General features: G+C 44.9%; 3 protein-coding genes across 11 annotated transcripts in view; 1 reads left to right on the top strand and 2 right to left on the bottom strand.

Moving 5' to 3' along the window:
* KDM2B (lysine demethylase 2B) overlaps window positions 1-551 on the bottom strand; it is a 106,656-nt gene extending 106,105 nt beyond the window's left edge. For all 4 annotated transcript variants that reach the window (XM_014874945.2, XM_014874940.2, XM_088175954.1 and 1 more), the window contains exon 1: window positions 393-551. In XM_014874945.2, coding sequence (XP_014730431.1) covers window positions 393-443 — 51 coding nt within the window. In that variant the 5' untranslated portion in view covers window positions 444-551. The remainder of the gene's footprint in view (window positions 1-392) is intronic.
* LOC106852380 (calcium release-activated calcium channel protein 1) lies at window positions 1-18,099 on the top strand. Of its 4 annotated transcripts, XM_088175961.1 has the most exons (3): window positions 1-49; window positions 4,653-4,894; window positions 14,804-18,099. In XM_088175961.1, the coding sequence occupies exons 2-3, from the start codon at window positions 4,823-4,825 to the stop codon at window positions 15,368-15,370; spliced, it is 639 nt and encodes a 212-aa protein (XP_088032087.1). In that variant the 5' UTR covers window positions 1-49; window positions 4,653-4,822; the 3' UTR covers window positions 15,371-18,099. The 4 variants fall into 4 exon arrangements, 3 of the variants coding, with proteins under 3 accessions (XP_088032087.1, XP_014730435.2, XP_014730434.1); XR_001403002.2 differs by lacking the exons at window positions 1-49; window positions 14,804-18,099 and adding an exon at window positions 5,896-6,390 and having other exon boundaries at window positions 896-4,894; XM_014874949.2 differs by lacking the exon at window positions 1-49 and having other exon boundaries at window positions 1,090-4,894.
* MORN3 (MORN repeat containing 3) overlaps window positions 16,259-20,060 on the bottom strand; it is an 18,780-nt gene continuing 14,978 nt past the window's right edge. For 2 of the 3 annotated variants that reach the window (XM_088175958.1, XM_088175959.1), the window contains one exon: window positions 16,259-18,668. In XM_088175958.1, coding sequence (XP_088032084.1) covers window positions 18,600-18,668 — 69 coding nt within the window. In that variant the 3' untranslated portion in view covers window positions 16,259-18,599. Of the gene's footprint in view, window positions 19,214-20,060 lie in introns of all 3 variants that reach the window. The other variant, XM_088175960.1, reaches the window with a different exon arrangement.

The raw sequence follows: 20,060 nt of genomic DNA on the forward strand, positions 1-20,060 counted from the left end.
GGGCGCGGAGAGATGGGGCTGGAGGCGGCGGGGACCGGCCGCGCACAAGGTAGGTCCCCGGAGGAGCGGGGAGAGCCCGGTGCACCGGTTGCCGCCGGCGGCTCTGCCCCTCTCCCGGCAGCTCTCGCCCTGCGAACCCGCCCCGCAGCCCCGCGGACACGCGCGGTGGATCAGCGCAAACCCGCACGCACCGGAAAAAATAATGATCCATGATCGTCCCACCCTGCCCGTCCCTCGCTTCCATTCCGCCCCTTCCCCGCTGCCTCAGCCGCGCTCTTGCAAACTAAGTCGCTCCGCTGCCTACGTCCCACATGCATTTCTCCCTTTGCAAACAATTAAGCAAAATCAATTAAAAGGCACGAATAGGAAAGAGACCGAAGCCAGCTACACACCAATCTTCTTCCAGAGTCTTTCTTTGCCTCCATTTTTTTGGAGAGTTTCATCACTTATTTGTCAACAGTTCCTGTCCTGCATATTTGGCCCAAATGGGGAGGAGGCAAAACAAAAGCCATCCAGGGCTCGCTAAAGTTTTGCAATTTTGCACCAGGACTTTTTTTTGGGGGTGGGGGGGGAGAAAGGGGGAGGGAAGGGGAGGGGGGCGGCGGCGATGCCTTTTGCAAAGTCCTAAGGAACCATGTTCAGGCGCTGCGTGCGGAGCGGGGCGCAGGCGTCGCAGTGCCCGGAACGTAAACAGCGGCGGGGCCGGGGGGGTGGCGGGGGGGCGGACCGGGGACACGGCGCGGTACCGGCGCTGGGCTGGCCGGGGCGGGCGGGGTTGATGTCCGGGGGTACGGCACAGGACCGGCGCTGGGCTGGCCGGGATACCGGGGCGGTACCGGCGCTGGGCTGGCCGGGATGGGGGGCTGGGTGGGATACCGGGGCGGTACCGGCGCTGTGCTGGTCGGGATGGAGGGGCTCGCCGGGGTACCGGAGCGGTACCGGCGGTCTGCTGGCCGGGATAGGGGACTGGGTGGGATACCGGAGCGGTACCGGCGCTCTGCTGGCCAGGGTACCGGGGCGGTACCGGCGCTGTGCTGGCCGCCGGCCCCGCCGTGCGGTGTTCGGTCACGAGTGCGCGGCACGCAGGCGCTGAGCGGCAGCGGGGGGACGGGGACGGGGCCCCACAAAGGCGCGGACGGTCCCAGGGTTGGTACCGCAGCCCCCGGGATGTGCCCGAAGAGTTGAGTCGTTCTGCTTAACCGAGGGTAATTTGAGCTCCGCGAGTGTGCCCGACCCCAACGGCGTAAAGACGGGGTAAAGAGTGGCGAATTATTGTAGCAAACACTTGAAAATAATCTTATAGTACGCGGACTTGGGGTTAATTGTGGTGGTGGCTTTGCTCCGTGCCTCTGCCACACGTGCGGTGCGGCTTGGCGCGGAACGCGCACCCCGGTTGATGCCGGCACCGCTCCCGGCACTGCACCCACGTGTCTTGTGAGAACCGGTCATAAAATACAGAATGTATTGTTAATGGTGTTAAACAGGTGTTAAATAAACCAGAATTGCCTTTGCAATACGCATGTACAAGAGGTAGTTAGAAATCGCATGAAAAAGTAGGTAAAAATGCTATAAAGTAGTTGCTGATACAAAAAATCTTCAGGATGGAGATCCTGCAGTTCCTAAAACTATCGGCGGGTCTCATTTCTACAACACCCACTAACATCTACTCTAAATTGATGCTGAGCAAGTACTGGGACCATCTGATTGCAATAGCAGGGTCAGAGTGCAGATTTTGAACAGCCCCCAGGTTCCACAGCATGGTTCCTCTCTGAAGTGCCATCCTTTACTTCCCCCACACACCCCTAAGTAAAGGAACATCAAAGGATACCCAAACCCAGGGTCGGGACTGATGGCTTTGGCAGTGCTCCTCTGGTTTGCTTTTTGTAATCAGTCAAGCATCCTAGGTATTATAGGAAATATATTAAGTGTTAATGCAAAATTTAAAACACATTCAAATTCAACTTTGCAGGCCTTGCTGTCGGATCCCTTTGGAACAATCCCTATTTTAATGATCTATGACACGTGGATAAAGGCAAGAGAGGACAGAATTCTAACAGGATTTAAGGCAGCAAGCTTCTCCTTCTGATTCTGCCAAGAACTGTTTGCAGAATCTTGAAAAATCATGTAATCTTTCTCTAACATCTCCCTACTTGCAGATGATTGAACTTTATTATGGTATGGAAGTGTTTTATAGGCTATATATTGAAGTGTGGATTCCAGATGTCTGTTGGAGCAAGTGCATTATTAATCCATAATCCTGAGGAGATACATACATATCTCGACCTTTCAGCCAAGATTACTCAATCTTAAAATTAAATACATGTGTACATCTGTAGAATTGAGGTCAGAATACAAGATAAACGGATGTTGCTAGAGAATCATCAGACAAAAAACACATCATCCATCCATGCTGCAAAAGTCTACCAAAAGAGACAGAACAGAGACATAAAAGAAAATCAACTCATTTTTCTGAATATTTTTTTGGGACATGGACAATCTGAGACTCTTGTGTATCAAGCAAACCCACCAAAGACTGTATCCATCACATACACCTGGAAACACCAGAGCACATTATGGAAGTGTGGAAGTAAATGTTTCAGAAGCAACACAGTTTCTATCTATAGCTCTCCAAAAATAGAAAACACTTTTTAAACCTTGTTTTAAGATAGAAATGATACCTATTCAACTACGGTTCATTATACCATGGAAATAATCTGTGTGTCAATAACAAAAAACCTATCCCGAACTTAAAACAACTGGGGAAAAAAAAAAGAGGAGGGGGAATATGTAGGTTGTGGATGATGTGAATATCCATATCCACAGCTGCATTAGACATGATAAAAACATTTAGAAGCAATATTAAATTCCCAGGCTCAGTGCTGGCTGATGAGGACTGGGGCTGGTTTCCCCTCTAAGCAGATCATGGCAGGGTTTTCCAACAGTGCCCAGAGCTGGGCCCCATCAGGCAGTGCTTGGACGGGACAGCCCAGGCCTGACACAAGGCTGGACTTCTCCACTTCAAAAACACGGGAAAAACACATCAACATTGTGATATAGTGTCAAAACCACAGTATCAACTGTGGAAAGGGAGTGGTGGCTATTGGGAAAGGGGCAGGGCTGAACTCCTTGAAAAAAGCACAAAGGTTTTTTTGCTAGACATTAATGCAACTTAAATTATTTAAGATCTAATCATGCCAAGGTGCTGGATCCTGACCTCGTAAGGTTGGAACTGGGAGCTGTCATTTAATTAATGTTGTACTGCAGGGCTCATGCTGAAACCAGAGCTGAAGTGCTCTGCTGGGGAAGGCTCTATGAAGACGTGGGATCATTTCACTCCACTGAGCTTTAAAACAGTTACTTCCCATTGCATAGAATGGACTGGACTAATCTTAAAACATTTTTGAAGATACTGTTTATCCTATAAGATCTACCATTCTATATTTTCCTTACCTTGGGCTAGGATGGAAGATGAGATATTTAAGTATTTCACTGTTTTATGAAGGAAGCTGAAATACAATTTTTCTAGACATGACAGACCAAAATCTTTCATCTGCAGAAATTCCATCAGCTAAATGTTAAGCTCTGCTTTAGATGAGATTTGCAAAGATGTTCTCTTTAACCTCCCTGGGACTGCTCCCAAGCCTTTATTTGCCTTTTGCAAGTTCAGATATGTTGTTTTTAATGCAGATCTACCATGACTTCCACTTTGTGGTGGCTTGATTCGGGTTGGGTGCAGTAAGAGGAACAAATAGAAGTGCTGATTTGCATGTGAAGCTGGAGATCCGTTTTAGCAAAGCTGCTGTGCCGAGGGCAGCACCTCGGTGTGCTCAGCACCGGATCACATTAATCACAGGGTACTCAGAGAACCTATTCAGCCTCCTACAGAAAATACAGAAGTACATTTTTAGCAGAAAAATAGAACTGTGAGTATCCTTGTGACAGTGTACAGATTTCTCGGGGCTTTCTGGAAAGAAACTTGGACTTCTGCCACCTGCTCCGATTGTGTTCATGCATAAATGATCCAGAGAACGGGTTGACATTACCTCTAATTAGGGGTAATAACAGCCTGCTGCTGAAAGGGCCCGTTCCCTTCTCTTGCATGTACATCCCTCACTTTTCTTGCATTAGGTCTGGTGTTGGTGCAACCACGGGGTGAGTCAGTTCAGTGACCCGATCCAGCAGAAAACTCAGCCATTAAGGAAAAAAAATCTATTTATTTCATTAGGTCAATCCGCTGAAGCTCTGTAGCCATTTGATCGGTGCGATGCACAGGCTGGATGGAGAGGGCTGAGATGAAGGGAGGGGGCAGGATACACCCTTTTGGTGGCCTTCCGCAATTGCACGGGTCACAGGTGACAGCAAACCCCGGCTCAGAGCCCCAGCGTGACTTCAGAAGAACTCCCTGAAGCATTTCTAAGAGTTTATTAAGCATGGCTGACTCTTTTAGTTTCAGCTCACTCTAGAGTGGCAGCGTAGAGGTGTGTCATAATGAGCAATAGAGTTGGAAATAATTTATCCTGTTTAGTTTGTACCTCAGATGGAGCTGTAAAATGGGACAGAAAGGGAAAAGAGTGCACTGCTGTGGTCCTCACATTGATCCTTAGTGTATGTTTTTCTGTTTAACAAACTGATTTATCTTTTCTTTCTTACAGGAAAGGAATGTTTATTTCAAAGCCACCACACTGAGGCTTGGAATCTCAAAATGACACATGGGCCTGGTTTGGAAAAAGGCATGAGATGAAATGCCTTCACTGATTCTGCAGGTCCTTTTTCATACTGTTTCTCTGAATGAAATACAAACTCAGCAGTACATCAGTGTTTAATGTTGCTGTATCTTTCAAAGCCCTTTCCAATAAGCAGGAATAAGAGTGATGGACAGGAAAATAAAGGAACGGTGAGTTCAAAGAGTCTATTTTAATAAAATTATTTAGAAAGACACTTGAAGTCCTTGTCAGATGTATGTGTCTCTTGCAGGTGTTGGGGGTTTTTTTTTAGAGAAATCTGATTTTAGGGAACGGGTCAAGACCTAGTGCAGTGTACTCCCTCATGATGTTACAGTTCAACTATAATTTTGCACAGAAACAAGAAGAAATTGTGAACAATCCACATTGGTTATGTACATGTACATAAACATTTGTTATAGCTTATGAGTGGCAATGCAAAATATTTTAAAAAATATAATTCCACAGGACAGAGACTTAAATGTTTGTCTGAGATGTGGAGGAAGTTGTAGTTACTGTTTTTTGATGGTTATCGTATCTCCCAAGAAAAAAGTGATAAATCACAATTGGTTTCTTCTGAGCTTCAGGCAGCAGTGGGAGACAGAATGTTCATTTTGGGGTGGTCTTCTGTTCTGTATTTTTGGGGGGGTAATAATTAAAGCACACCTGAGAAAGAGTAGTGTTTTATAAAGACTTATTTAAGTTGTGAAAAACTTTTAGCATCATCAAGTCTAACCACAAACCTGACAGTGCCAAATTCACCTCTAAATTTTAACTTATGTTGGACTTCTACTCAAATGGATCCTACACAGCAGTACTGTCACCCAAAAAAGAGAAAGAAGGTGGCCAGAATTCTGTGGAGTCAGTGATAGAACAGCTAAGGCTTTTATGGAAAGACTAAGTTAAACTCCTTCTTCTACGGAGGTGTTTTAATGCCCCTGTAGATAAAAATCTCACCCGAAGCTGTTTATAACTGGAGGACTGTGTTTATTTCCCCGTGAAGGGAATGAGATCAGATCTGTACAGCACAGGGAATGCCTCTGAAGACTTCAAATCCTTAAGATTATTTTTCTTGGATGTTTTCGCTACATCTTTTTTAAAAGAATGCCTTGTATATGAAAAGCATCAAGTGACTTTGTTGGTATCGATTGTCGTTCCCTTTGTTTTGCTTAAGGAAGTGAAGGACTTTGCAAATCAGAAAGGTGTGAAGAACAAAGCAAAAATGTTAAAGACAATCTGCCGTGATTTTCCTACTTGTAAATAAGGTGGAAAATGTCAAAACAACACAAACTAACGACGCTTTTGATTGCTAATGGAGCTAGCATGGATTCATCTCCTAGGTGACCATCCATGTGCCTGTTAATAGTAAAACTATCCTTATCGAGTATTATTTGTATTGTTAAATCCTATTTTTCTTAACTGCAAATTGATAGCAATAGGTTTATATCTTACACATCCCTTAAGTCTCCGGATGCACAAATTTGATGTGGCACAAGCAGTATATTGCCTCACCTTTTCAGAAATCACCTCACAACTATGCCAAGTATTCACTAGGGAGTTCTGCTCTACGCCTCACTTTTTCCTCTGTAAAACATAGAAAAAAAGAATTATGGTTTAAAGGGTTTATGTGAACCTGGTAATAAAAAGTCTTTCAACACTGGCATGTGTAGATGTTGAAATGTTCTGCTTAATCAACCTTATCAAGTGCTTGCTGATAAAGGCGGGTTTATCAAGAGCTCTGGGCCTACAAAATGTTGTGAAAATCCTGAACTACGTGACAAAGGGTTAGGTGGGTCAGTTTTAACTGGAAGTGAGGGTGGATGCTCTGATCGGTCTGGACCCCCCGGACAGGTGTAAGTTAAATGTTTAAGCATTTTAGGACGAAGATGTTGAAGCCCGGCCTTGTGTTTTGTTCTGAGGGACGTGCTGCAAGGGGACACCCTATCCTGTCCGCCCTGGGGAGCGCAGGGACTCCCGTTTTGGACTGAGGGGCACAAACCCACCAGAAACTACCCACTCCCGTTAGCTGCACTCCAGCTGAGCTGCTCACACAGGGAACGCGGCGGGGGCTGCGGCGGGGCTCAGGGCTCGGGGCTCGGGGCTCGGTCCCACCGCCCCGCCCGGTCCGCGGCGCCCTCACGGCCCGCGGCTCTGCCGGCGCGGCGCCCCCTGGCGGCGGGCGGTGCCCCCGGGGCACAGCGCGCGCCCCGCCTGAGGCTCGAGGCTGCCGGGAAGCGGCGGCGCGCGGGCGGGGCGGGGCCGCAGGCGGGGCCAGGCAGGGCGGACCAATGGGACGCGGCGGGACGGGCCCGGGGCGGGGCTCGCGGGGCGCGCGGCGGGCGCGGCCCCGGGCTGGCAGAGCCGCGCTGCCGCCATGGGGTGTTAGCGCGGCCGGGCCCGCTGTGCCGGAAAGAGCCGCCGCCGCCGCTCGCCAGCCCCGCTCCACCTCGCTCCGCTCCGCTCCTCCGCCCCGAGCCCATGAGCCTGAACGAGCACTCGATGCAGGCGCTGTCCTGGCGGAAGCTCTACCTGAGCCGAGCCAAGCTGAAAGCCTCCAGCCGCACCTCCGCGCTGCTCTCCGGTTTCGCCATGGTGAGCGCCCGGCCTGGCCCGGCGGGCGGGGGGTGGCTTAGGGCTGGGAGCGCTGCCGCTGCTTCTGCTTCTCCCGACGGAGCTCGCTGCGGTGAGGACGGGGAGGCCGGGCCCGCCCGGGCGCTGCCCCCGGAGCGGCGTGTGGCACCTGGGGTGGCGAGGAGAGGGCGGGCGCTGCCGCTGCCGCCGCGGAGCGCCCGGCCCGGCGGGGGCACCGCTCCCTGCAGCTCGCTTCGGTAGCTCGTTTGTTTTGGAGCTCTTCGTGGCACGAGTTCAGAGCTGCCTCTCGGCTTTTATCTCCGCCAAATAATGCAAGATTTGTTGGATCGTTACGTATTTCCCCCGCGGAAGATGCTCGGGACCGCAGAAGCCGCGGTGCCTGCCGCGTGTGCCGCTCCGCGGGGTGCGGGGTCACCGTGGGGTGTTCGGGGTGTCGGGAGCGAAGGGGCCGCGCCCGGAGCCCCGCAGCGCTCCCCGGGTTCGGGGCTCCCATCCCGCTCCTGTCTCAGACCGCACGCCTTGCGCAGTGAGGGCAAGGGCGGCTGTTGTGCTGAAACTGCTTTTAAATAAACCAAGAAATGCAACTGGTTAAAGTTCGTTATGCCGCTCATCATCAGTCCTTTGCAGTTGCGAGGTTTCTAGTTTTAAGGAAAACTTGAATGTTACTTGGTTCGGAGTTTTGTGCGTAGTTAGAAACGGTTTTTTGTTCGTGTGTGTTTTCTTTCGAGTTTGATGTGAAGTGCGGTCTAGTAGCCCGAATTATCTTATATGAATGTTCCACTCACAGACTTCCTCATCTGCCCAGACACCTGACATGCAAAGCTGCAAACTCTGCCCTGAGCCCCTTTATGCAGCTGTTACAAACTCTTCACGGTTAATAAATTTGGAATTTCACTCCTCTGACCTTGCTTTATTTTGATTTTTTTGCCCCGCTCTTAACAAACTGAATATTTCCAGCTGTTGAATCTACTCTTTTCCAGAACCATTGTTCCAATGATGCTGTTGGAAAACACAGCAACCTCCTGACGGTCATATAAATGTCACTGTCCTCCTTCAATGGCTAAAAACAGACCACAACTCTTGGGGAGGTGGCGGAGTGCTGCTCGTTTGACTGACAGGCGTTTGTGTGCTTGCGTTTGAGTCGCTTCTCCTTGGGTAACGCATCCGGCTGGGAGCTCGCACGCCGCTTCTCATAATGAGTTTTCCTTGATGAAGAGTTCTTCCCTTCTGCCTTCTCAGAGTGGTTTGTGACTGCTTGAGTCAGGCCTTTACATTGAGAGAGAACATGGGGAAATACGGAGTTTGTTGGGATTTAGAAATTTTCTTTGAGGGAGGTTGCATCTCAGTGTAAATTCTATTGTTTTAAGGTTGTACTTCAGGTCTTGAATTCCTTGGTTTTTCTCTAAAGATGTGGTATGTGTGCTCTCAAAATCCGTGGATGTATGAGGTGAGGCTTCTGCTTGTTTCTTAATTCTCTAGAATTTTAGGGGTTTGGTCTCCTGCTGTTGAAGACTGATGAATTTGTTGCTTTGGGTATTCCAGGAAAAAGCCACTTCGTTCCAAGTAACAAAATCTCTAATTACCAGGAATGTTACATGTGAACATTCATATTTAAGTTTTTCCAAAGCTCCCCCTCAAAAAAATCCACTTTTTTTTTTCCCTTTAACAAGTTCAGCATGGAAATCCACCCGTAGTCTGTTTGGTTTTGCACTGACAGACCTAGTCCTAGTCCTCTAGCTAAGACTTCCTAATCTTGTTTCAGAAAAGCTGAGGTAACTTTCGAGTATTTTTAGATTTCTTTTAAAAACTTTTAGAGTTGTCCCTCTTGAAAAGCTGGGCTGTTCTGTCATGCTTGTGCACTGTTTACTGACTGCAGTTCTTTGGCACCTGATACTTGAACAGAATGCTGCTAAAGTACATTCTAGTCTTGGATCAAAGCTGGCAACAGCAATGAAGGGTCATTGTTCGTCTCTTTTCCTTATCAGGCAAGGAAGAAAGAGCTTAAGTGACACATCCAGGACCACCCAGTGAATTGATGGGAATTGTCAGGAGTGCTGGTTTCCATGCCAGCCCCATTGATCCTTGCTCTTTGATTAAAGATTATGGTCCTCTAGTAGAAGCTAAGTTTATCCCCGTTGAAGTGTTCCCTTTTTCTGGACTATTTTTATATCTGACTGCAGCCATTTTGCAAAGTTTTTTCCCCCTCAGGATTGGTGATGTATACCGTGGTGGAATGAGGCACGCCAAAAGCAAGGCATTGCTCAGGTCAGTGAGGTGGAGTATGAAATGCTCAGCCAGGATTCAAACCCTGAAGTGTTATGTTTCCTCGGAGAAGATTAAAAGCCTGTTTTACCATTAGTTTTGTTTCAGAGCTCTACATCGGGATTTGCCATTCTGTGTGAACTTCAGTAACAGTTGCAGGGCCTGGTGGTGTGATGTGAGAGCTGAGCTTGCCCCAGTAAACCTGAGCATTTCCTTCATCAGGTTTCCATGGATGCTATCATCCAGTGCCATATGTCTAAAAGAAAATTAAGTTTATAACCTCATTTAGTATACTTTCCCAATTTATAGAGCCAGCTAGTAGTATCAATCCCCCAAATCGTTAGAGGTAGAGAAAGAAAATGTAAATTGTAGGGGATGTGTAGTGCATTAAAGAATGGAGGATTCATTCCATACACTGGTGGGGACAGCAGATATTTCTCACTTCTGCATTATAGCCCAGATGCTGTTGCATGATCTTCCCTCTCATGCTTGGCTTTATCTGTTTTTATTTTTCACAGTGAATAGGCTGCTGACAGATTATTTTTGTTTAAAGTTATTCTGACTTGTTGGCATCATTTTGTCACCAGGGATGTATAACACAGTAGCATGACAATGTTACAATATGAGAATCAGAATCCATAGGAAAGTTGTTAAATGCCACAAAGTCATAAAACCAGAAGACTCAACTTTTCCTTCTGCCACCAATTAACAACTTTGTGAAAATAACTGATTCAGAACTATGGGTCTGAATTATACACTACAGTAGATGGGATATATATTCTTTAAATATTGAATATCATCAAAGAATTGTCAACTCCTGCCTTTGAAGTATGGCCAGTATGGTTTCCTGAAGACAGCTTCAGTCATGTTCTGCAGAAGACTGCAGTGATAAATATTTGTTAAACTGATTTCCATAATAACAGTTGGTACTGAGGTAAGGTTCTGTAGAACCTGGGGCCGCTGGTGTCAGAGCTGTACAGGTGCTCAAGACAGCATTGTCCTTGTCTAGTAAAGATCACTTGGCTGTTCTAAATACTAAAACAGTCTCTATAGAACTTTTTAAGTGGTATTTAGCTGGGTTGCTGGTAGAATAGCATGAAACATTGTCATTTTGTAACCTGCAGGAAAGAGTTCAGGCCCAGTTTTGTGGCTTGTGCTTCCACGTAGCCTTCTGTAATGCTGCTGCACTTACAGGCTAGAGCTGTGCTGGAGAATCTTCCCCCATGCAGAAAGTTTCTTCTATTCCAGTCACAAAAGGAAAGTTTTGTGCCTCCTTTGAACATCTCTGTCTGGAGGTTATAGATGAGCAAGGCAGGCAGTGTGGAGTGTTTGGGGCTCCTGCCGTTCTGTCTTGGAGCAGCTGTGAGTGGCTGCTGTAGATTGGAGAATGTAAAGGGGATGCTGAGCCTCTGGATAATCTGAAATGGTACTTACTGAATATATTTGCTGTAAGTTACACTGTAGAGGGATATTTGCTCCTCAACATGCATTTACTCCAACCACACGAGTATTGCCTTTTCATGTTTGCTAGCAAAATCAAATGAGATCCTGTATTTGTACTCCAGTGTCAACATCAGCAAATATTAATGTGTTTTGCCATTCTGCAGCATACAATAATCTGCAGAGTCAAGATCCTGGACTAATGGATAAATGATGCTTAGTTTCCCTTCTGTATGAAACCAGTAAATAAGATCATTATTTTGACTTATCTGTTTTTAATTTCCGGTGAGTTGTTCTGGCTCATACAGAGCCTCTGTATGAGTTGTTTATAACTCTTTATGAATGGTGCAGACAGTCTGTGAGAGCCTGGCTCTGCGCCTCTGTCTCTGGAGTGAATTGTACTGTCAGGAAAGCAGGGAGCCAGCCAGAGGAGCTGAATCCCAGTGATGCTCTGACACTTAGCTCATTATTGAGTTTCCTCTGTGGTCCCACCCATAGACAAGCAATGATGGATGGGCCCTCAAAAATACAGTTGTGATGTTTGATCAACACAGCTTTCTTTTAAACCATTCTTGATGTGCTAGACTATAAAAATGCAGTCCCAGTACAGGGTTATATTCCCACCAACCTGAGCTCAGAGGCATCTTTGTGGGGAAGGGAAGGAGAGGAAGTAAATAATAAATAGCTCATAGATAACAGATTTACTTGAGATAAGGCATTTTATGTCCTTTTCTCTGCAGCACTGTCTACTCATTCTGAAAAAGATGTAAGCCTGTGATTTTAATTTAAAAGCAGGGGCTTTATTTAAGCTCCTCGGGTCCAGTAAGACATGGGAGCCTTATGAACAAGTAAGTGAAATGAACTTGGTCAGTATATTGAACTTAAGAAGAAGTTGAAGTGCAGATTTTTCCGGGGGGCAAGTTGTTTTTTCCTGCAATTTGGTAGTAAGGCTGCTGTGACTCTGAAATCCAGACCTGATGAAGGCTTAACACAGTTATGTCCCAAAATTCAGTTATCTTCTAAAAACACCTGAATGCTGCCATTTTTAGGCTTATGAGAGCTTCAGTCTTGTGTCCTAATGTCATGAGTCCTTTAGTTTTGTCAAGAAGCTGTACTTCAGATGTGCAGCTTTGTCAAGAGCCATAGTAAATCTGTCAGTCATATCTGTAGGATGATCTGGAGTTAAAGTTAGCTCTTCTTTGAACCAGGGATTAGGCCAGATGACCTCTTGAGGTGTCTTCAGCCCGCGTTACACTGTGATTACACAGCAAGGCAGGGCACTTGCAGCATGGCAGCTGCACGGTCAAATCATGCAGCAAGTGTTTAGAGAAGCTTTGAAAGTGGAGGAGAATAAGGTGCTAAAAGTGTTGTATTGGAACGTGTGCAGCCATTGACGACAGTTCCTGTCCTGAGCAGCTCTTCTGAACAAGTAGAGCAGGAATATTTCCTGCCTAGAATGTATGTACCTGTGAGTTTATATGAATTTGGATCATGTCAGATGACCTCATCAGGGCCCTGTTCTTGCAGGTATTACTTTACAAGAGCAGTTGTGATCTGTTTCTTTTGAAATTGCAGCATGAGCAAAGGAGGGAGGAACTTCTGACACTTTGCATCACTGTTAAAAAACAGGCACAGGCCCTCATGGTGAAAAATGAAGCTTTTTGGTTTAGGTGCCCGGCTCAAGCTTGGCCCAGGAAGTAAACTCGGAGTTGAAAAGAGTTGGCAGTTTTTCTGTTAGTTTACACTGAAAGAGCTCCCAAATTAGCTTTGCTGAGAGTTTGAGGAGACAGAAAACATGAACTGTTTTCACTTATGGGTCAGACTGGGGTTACTCTGCCAGACATGAACACAAGGAGCTCAAAATCAGATGCTTGATATCATTTGTATGGAGGCGTTGATAAATGGAAATATAAAATGTCTTCAGTGTTTGGCAAACTAAATTCCATCAGTTCTTAAAAGAAAATAAAGTCTTCATCTCATGAAGCTCTTTAGTGTCATGTTTATGTTCTCATACTAAGAACTAGGATAAAGGATTAAAGTGTCTTGCCATGCTAAATGGCTTTGAGTCTAGGCACAGCAGAAGACTTACAAGAAAAATCTTTAAGTATGAAAATGAATCCTCAGTGGTGAAGGATTGCAATTGTTCTGGGGAAAACACAGGAAGCCCAACATCCCACGAGTACACTGCAACTTAACAAGCAATCCTGCAGAAGAGAGACCTGACAAGCAAATGTTTATCCTCTCAAATGTGAAGTTTCCCACAGCTGAAAAATGGTATTTTTAAATCCTCAAGCAAGGACTGTATATGCATTAATATAATTTCTTGTTGAGTTTCTTGTACTCTTGGAAACTGCTTGCTAGTTGGCTGGGTGGTTAGGCTTAAGACAATAAAAGCCTTCAATAAAGGAATTAAAAAATTGGCAAATGGCCTAGAATGCCTGTTGAAACATGTCTGAGCAAAATCCTGGGTTGCCTTAATCTATTGGGTGCATTAGTGACTAAGAATTCTGGTGTCCTGGAACATGCATAAGATGGATCCAGGACTAGGTTAGCTTAGCGCAGCTCTTGCAAAATAGTGAGGTTTGAACATTCCTGCTGCTTTTGCAGCTGTTTTTGAGCCCTGGTTTCCATGCCTCCCTGCATCTGTATTACCCAGGAATCTTTCTTCCTATCAGCTTGATGTGCTTATATTTCAGATTGCTGTCAGGTTTTTTCCTCTGCATTTTACCTGTTTTTTGTCTGTTTAATGAGTTCCTTTGAGAAAGAGCACTGAACATAGAGACCTTGGTGCATTATTCCCTCTTTGGAACTATCCTTTGTCTGAAAGGCAAATTTATCAGGAAAGATTATTCCAGGAGAACTGTTGGGATTAATGTCACTCATCCATTGCATATATGCACAAAACCACCTGGCAGATTTAAAACCAGTTAAAAGGCATTCCAGTTCATTTTCTTTGTGAGAAATATCCCAGCTGGTTTTATAAGTTTCCTAATACCGTTATTTAATGCTGATTTTTTTACTCCTTAGGAACAGGCATGCTTGGAGATCTAAGGTTACAAGAAGGGCATGGCTGCATATGGTAGTGGAGAGCTGGAACACCTTCATGAGTAGCCTCATCTTTGGGGAAGCAGTGATGCCTGGGAGCACTGTGTTATCTTTTCTGGAGACATTGTTTTTCCTTAAGCCTCTAACAGGCTTGCTTGACTGCCATGGGCAATGTGGAGACTCACATTTTGAGTCTGTGTTCCAGAGTCTGCTTAAATACTTGAAAGAATATAGCTGAGAGCCCCATGGAAGGGTGATCTTTTTCCTGAAAGGTTTCTGCACTTTAGAACTTAAACCCAAATATCCAAGGAGGAAGGACCACCGAGGTTGTTTCAGGCAGTCCCCTGCCTTTGCAGCCTTATACAGATACTTCAAAAGACTTTATAAGTGAAAGATCAAAAGCTGTGTCTTCAATATAACACAAAAGAAGAAATATTTCACTTAAGGTGTCCAAATATGCTGTTCATAAGGGTCAGCTGTTTTGGTGGCATGAGCTGCAGGTGGCAAGGTGGTTGTGGGTTTGCTCTACGACAGAACAGTAAGTGGAAACAGTGGCCTTTGCTTGGTAAGCTCAGACCTAAATTTGGACCTAATGAAGAGGGTACAGTTTGACATGAGGAGAAATGTAAATATAGACTCACTTTGTTGGGATCAGATGTTCCAGAAACATGGTGTAAACTTTGAATAACCTGTAGTCAATATAAGATGTAGGTAACTGCATTTCTCTCCCCTTTCCTTTTCAGGTGGCTATGGTGGAAGTTCAGCTTGATGCAGACCACGACTATCCTCAGGGGCTCTTGATAGCCTTCAGTGCCTGCACCACTGTGCTTGTTGCAGTTCACCTTTTTGCACTCATGATAAGTACCTGCATTCTCCCAAACATAGAGGCTGTTAGCAATGTGCATAACCTCAACTCTGTCAAGGAATCTCCTCACGAGCGCATGCACCGGCACATTGAGCTCGCGTGGGCCTTCTCCACTGTCATTGGGACTTTGCTCTTTCTTGCAGAAGTGGTGTTACTGTGCTGGGTGAAGTTCCTTCCTTTAAAGAAGAAAACTGACAACACCCCGCAGAGCAACAGTTCTAGCATCACATCAGGACAGGCAGCAGCCATTGCATCCACGTCCATTATGGTGCCCTTTGGATTGATTTTCATTGTGTTTGCAGTCCACTTCTACAGGTCACTGGTGAGCCACAAAACAGACAGGCAATTTCAGGAACTCAATGAACTTGCTGAATTTGCACGGCTCCAGGATCAGCTGGATCACAGAGGTGACGCTGTCACCTCAGCCGTCACCAATTTTGCGTAAACCTGTGCTTAGAAAAATAAACCCACTATTCTGCTTCTGCCTTATGGTGACTCCCTGTGGATGAACTGATCGAACTGCTGATTACCATTTAAAGAATAATTATAAATATTCTAGCCCTTTAGAGAGGGGGAAAAAGAAATGTTCCTTTCATACAAGTTTTGCTATCTGAAGGAATGGATGGTGGGGTGTGATTGCACTGTGTGAGCAGCCCTCCTCCTGTGAACACTGTCTCGCATCTTTCTCGTTAATGCTGAATGGTGGCTGTATAAATACATGGAAAATAACATTGTACATTTGGGTATTTGTTAGGAATGGATAGAGAAGTTGTGGATTTTTTTTTCTCTGTTTATCTGATGTTGGCATTTACTAGAAGATACTGCTTGTCCTATCCATATTGCATGGCATGATACAAATTACTTGGGACATGCAGCAATTAGCACTCGGTTTCAGTGCTAGTGCTGCTCTCCCTGGAAAGCCTGACAGATGGTAGGAGTGAAAGCTTTCCCAGCACTTTCCCCAGTATGTTTTGCTGCCAAGTAATTATTACTTTGCTGATTTCTCCAGTGCCTTTTTCCCGTGGCACTTACACATTTTGTAACTTGCTAAACACCCAGGACTAGACTTACTGCCATGTGGTGTGGCCACATGAGTAGGAATGAGACTCGACTCTTCTCTTCCATGGAAGAAAATAAAAGCAATAACTGTTTTAAAGTTCTCATGAGCTGGCACATGTTATCTGGAGAGATAGATTTGCCTGTTTCTCATTTAAGAACCTTTTTTAAAAAAGAAGGAACTAGATGGAAATTATCACTGGATAATTTTTTTTTGCTTGAAAATCAGAACCACTGCTGTTTTTTTTTCCAAGCCAAAGTAGTAATTATTTTATACTTTTATATTGAAAATATATTTTTAATAAATCCTCAGAAACAAGCAGCAAAAGGTGCTTTCTCTGTATTGGATTCCCAAGTAATTAGCAATGCCTTTGTCTTCCTTGTTTAGAAAAGTGTTCTTTGCTGAAGTGTTGTATTTAATAACTCATTATACATTTTTTGCTTTCAAAGGATCTGGAAGACAACTTTCGTTGATGTATATTTATTTATGAAAGTAGGTTGTTTGTAATTAATATTGCTGCTTTCTTTCAGACACCTCTGTGACATCAAGGCTACTGTGTTGTTCATTTCCTCTAAGCAAAAACTTCCATTTGGTCTCCTAGATAAGAGGTTTGTCCAAGAAAGATTCCAGCAGTTGTCCTGGGCTGCTTCATTAATTCTGGCTATGTTTAGGAGATGAATTTTTTGGAACACCGTTCTTCTGCAGAGTAGCTTTGGGCTTTAATGGGTAAAAGCTGTTTTTTGAACACAAACTGAGACAAGTTTCAAGCCAAAGGGAAAAAAAAAAAACAAAACACAAAACTAGCTATCACTGTGGAATGGAAACCTGGGATTTTGCCATGACACAGGAGGGACTGTGACAGTCCAGGGGAGCTGTGCCTGGGCTGAACGTGGTCTCTCACACCAACCTCCATCTCAGGTTATCCCAAAGTACTTGCAATCTGTACAAAGTGCCTGTGGAGCTCAGGTGCAGAGTGTGGTTACTACTGAAGCAGATGGGGACTGATCTCTCCTGTCAGCAGCACCACAGTGCAAAGTGTTGACAAGGTCACCCGTGGTGCCTTTGTATTCTAAAAACATAACTATAAAAAAAGAAACCTGCTGGGCTGCTTGTTTTTTTTCAGCAGCAGTCATGGTTCACAAGCAGCAAGCAGCTTTCCACTTGGTGTTTTCACAAGTCCTGGCATACAGAGGGCAAACTGGATTTTCTCAGCTCTGCCATTACATGCTTCAGATATATTCTATTCCTGATGTAAATCTGATCGTGAGGATTGTAGCTACAGAAGAAAAACTAATAAAAACTCACAGGTGTTTGTTCATGGAGCACTGGAAGCATTGCTTTAGTAAAGGCAATAAAGAAGCAGCATTCCAAATCACAAAATCTTGGTAGTAGGCACAAAGTGTATTTTCCCATCTTTTACTGAACTTTACCAGTTCTGTCTTGGGGAAATAGGCCCCTAAAATCCCACACCAAAGGAAGAAAACCTGATTTACTATTCACACTAGAGCAACTGATTGGAAAGGTGTGGTCAGGTGTAAAAATTTTACTTCTGTCTGTAAATTTTGTACTTAGAAGTTACATGATTCTGAATTGAAGTCTAGAAAATCCGTTTTCCAAGTTTATTTTGTAAAATTCCTTGCTGTTCTGGATAAGTAGCTGAATTTCTCTTTGATTTGTGGATCTTTTACAAAGTGACTGAGAAGTGTGGGGTTTTCTTGTTGTTTAAGACATACAGAATTAGAAGCTAGTGGGACATAGTTATTTTTAGTTTTCTCAAGCTGGTAGGCTCTGAGCTAATGGCACTGTTATCACAGCTAATTTTCTGACTATTTTCTGCACTTTAAGCCGTGATATCAAGTATGTTTTTGTCATTTTCCACCGGTGGAAATGGAAATGAAAGTTACACCTTGGGTACCTTTGTCACTGTGTACCCAGGCAGTAACCAGACACAAACACGTGGATCTAAAATTGAGTGCACTTAAATTTTTTTTATCCCTTATTTATACTAACGGTGTTAGGCATTTACCTCAATCATTTTAAACATTGGTTATTGTATATCACTTATTTGGGTATAAAATACTTTCATGAAATAAAATATACTCAATTGTTGTGGATTATTTGTTATCTAGAGGCCTAAAATATACTTATTAATTAAAACATGATCGGTTGTAACTCCAAAAGCCATTTTGGGTCACAGGTATGTATTGGGAGGAGTAGGGGACACAATTACTAAATTGTATACTTTTCTATATGCTTTTAAAACACATACTAGAAACCCTCCTCTAAAGCAAAGGCTTTGAAACCAACAGGAGTGTGATTTCTTAGCAGGAGGAATAAGAGGAGCTGAACAGTCACTCTGCCTGTATTCCCGTGTTTTGGTGCTTGCCTTTTGGGTTTATTCCCCTCAAGCTTTTTCCTTTCTTTTCCAAAATAATGAGGGTGTGAGGAGGCTACTGAGCAAAACCACCTGCAGAGGGAAGTTTACCTGAACAGCCTTGAGGGAAGGGTGAGGCAGACCACGACATGATAACCATGGTGTGGGTTTGAGACTCGAAGGAATAAATAACCCAGGATCATATTCTTGAAACTTTTTTTTTATCCCTTCAGAATCTGGTTATTAATTATGGCTGTCATCAAACCTTGCCCGGGCCTCTGCTAAAACACCAGCTGGATCATGTAGTTTAATCTAAATAAAAAGAATACAAATCAGTTATGCAGTGTAATTGAAGAAGCTTAAGGTTTTATAGATCCTGATTACTTGAGCATTATTAGAGTGTCTCCCACGTGTCAGGACTTCAGCTCACATTGCAGCCTTTCAATTATTGTTTTAGAAACAACTACACTCCCCTAATTTTATTAGTGTGTTGAACATCATTTTATCTCCTTGAAATAGCTCTGAGTTACTTAACCAAACACACTCTTGGGCAAAAGTGGCTTTGATTTGTAGTCTGTTGGGCCTCACCTATAATTTAATAAAGGAGGTGGTGGTGACAAAAGTTTATGAAAACCTGAATTCAATTTTTCTGCTTTTATCTTTTAGTATTCTGAGATCTACCCATTGAAAGCACAATAACAGCAGTGAAAGTTGATGCTTTGCTTATAGAGCAGAAGTGAGTTGGATCATCACTTGGTCTTCAGGGAGTTAAATAAACAGCCAGACTTGCACATCCTGCCTTAGTGTACCAGCAATTCTTTACAGGCTGTTGGATTGTAGAGGCTCTTCTCAGTGACCTTTGACAAACCACATATAGTAAATATTTTTAGCTCCAGAAGTGCTGCTCCTTTCACTCTTTTTGGAAAATAGAGATTGTTTTTCTCTGGTGGGTATTTGGGGTTTATTATTCTGCACTGCCATGGGTGTGCCTGTGCCAGAGGAAGGTGGGTGGCTTTACCTGTCATGGGGCTGTGCTATTCCCTGTGTTACTGGAGCAAAGTGGTGAGCTCTGTTTATCCAGGGTGGTTCTGCTTGGCTCTAAGTGAAGGGGATCTTCCCCAGCCCATCCTGCATTGACCATTTTGTTTCACATCTGTGGTTTGCAGACCATGAGGGTTCAAGATGAGATTCTTAGGGCCAGCTCTCACTTGGAGTCATCTGTTCACTGCTGATTCCCATTTCCTCCAAGGGCACAGAGCTGGGGACAGGCTCTCCTTCCCTCCAGGTCCTGCACCAAAGTGATGTGCAAGGACCCAGTGGCTGCCAGGCTGGTGGCCCAGTGTGTCTTTGTGTCTCACAGAATCTTAGGGACTGGGAGAGGGCCTGGATCTTCCTCTGCAGTGTATGTCAGTCAAGGGAAAAAAGGAGCAGAGGATGTGGGCTCTAGGAAGGGGAAAAGAGGAGCAGAGGATGTGGGCTCTAGGACACCATCTGCCCCCCTTGGGCCCAGGTTCGAAGCTGCACACACCCCTCTGCCCCCGGGGCTGCTGGGCACGGTGCTGAGCCCCTGACTGGGAGGAATGAGCTGCTGTTGGCCCTGCAGCTGCTCGGGTTCCTGCAGGGTCTGCTCAGCCTCAGCAGTTGGGCTTGGTGAAATCATTTGGTCTTGACGCAAATCCCACTATTGTCTCTGCCTCTATTGTC

The sequence above is a fragment of the Sturnus vulgaris genome, chromosome 19, assembly GCF_052056855.1.
Source record: "Sturnus vulgaris isolate bStuVul1 chromosome 19, bStuVul1.hap1, whole genome shotgun sequence".
Classification (NCBI taxonomy): Eukaryota; Metazoa; Chordata; class Aves; order Passeriformes; family Sturnidae; genus Sturnus; species Sturnus vulgaris.

Excerpts from the sequence above, each read along its gene's own strand:
- LOC106852380 (XM_014874948.2), top strand. The coding sequence starts at position 7,200 with ATGAGCCTGAACGAGCACTCGATGCAGGCGCTGTCCTGGCGGAAGCTC. Across the intron at positions 7,314-14,803 it reads TGCTCTCCGGTTTCGCCATG|GTGGCTATGGTGGAAGTTCA; the intron begins GTGAGCGCCCGG and ends TTTCCTTTTCAG.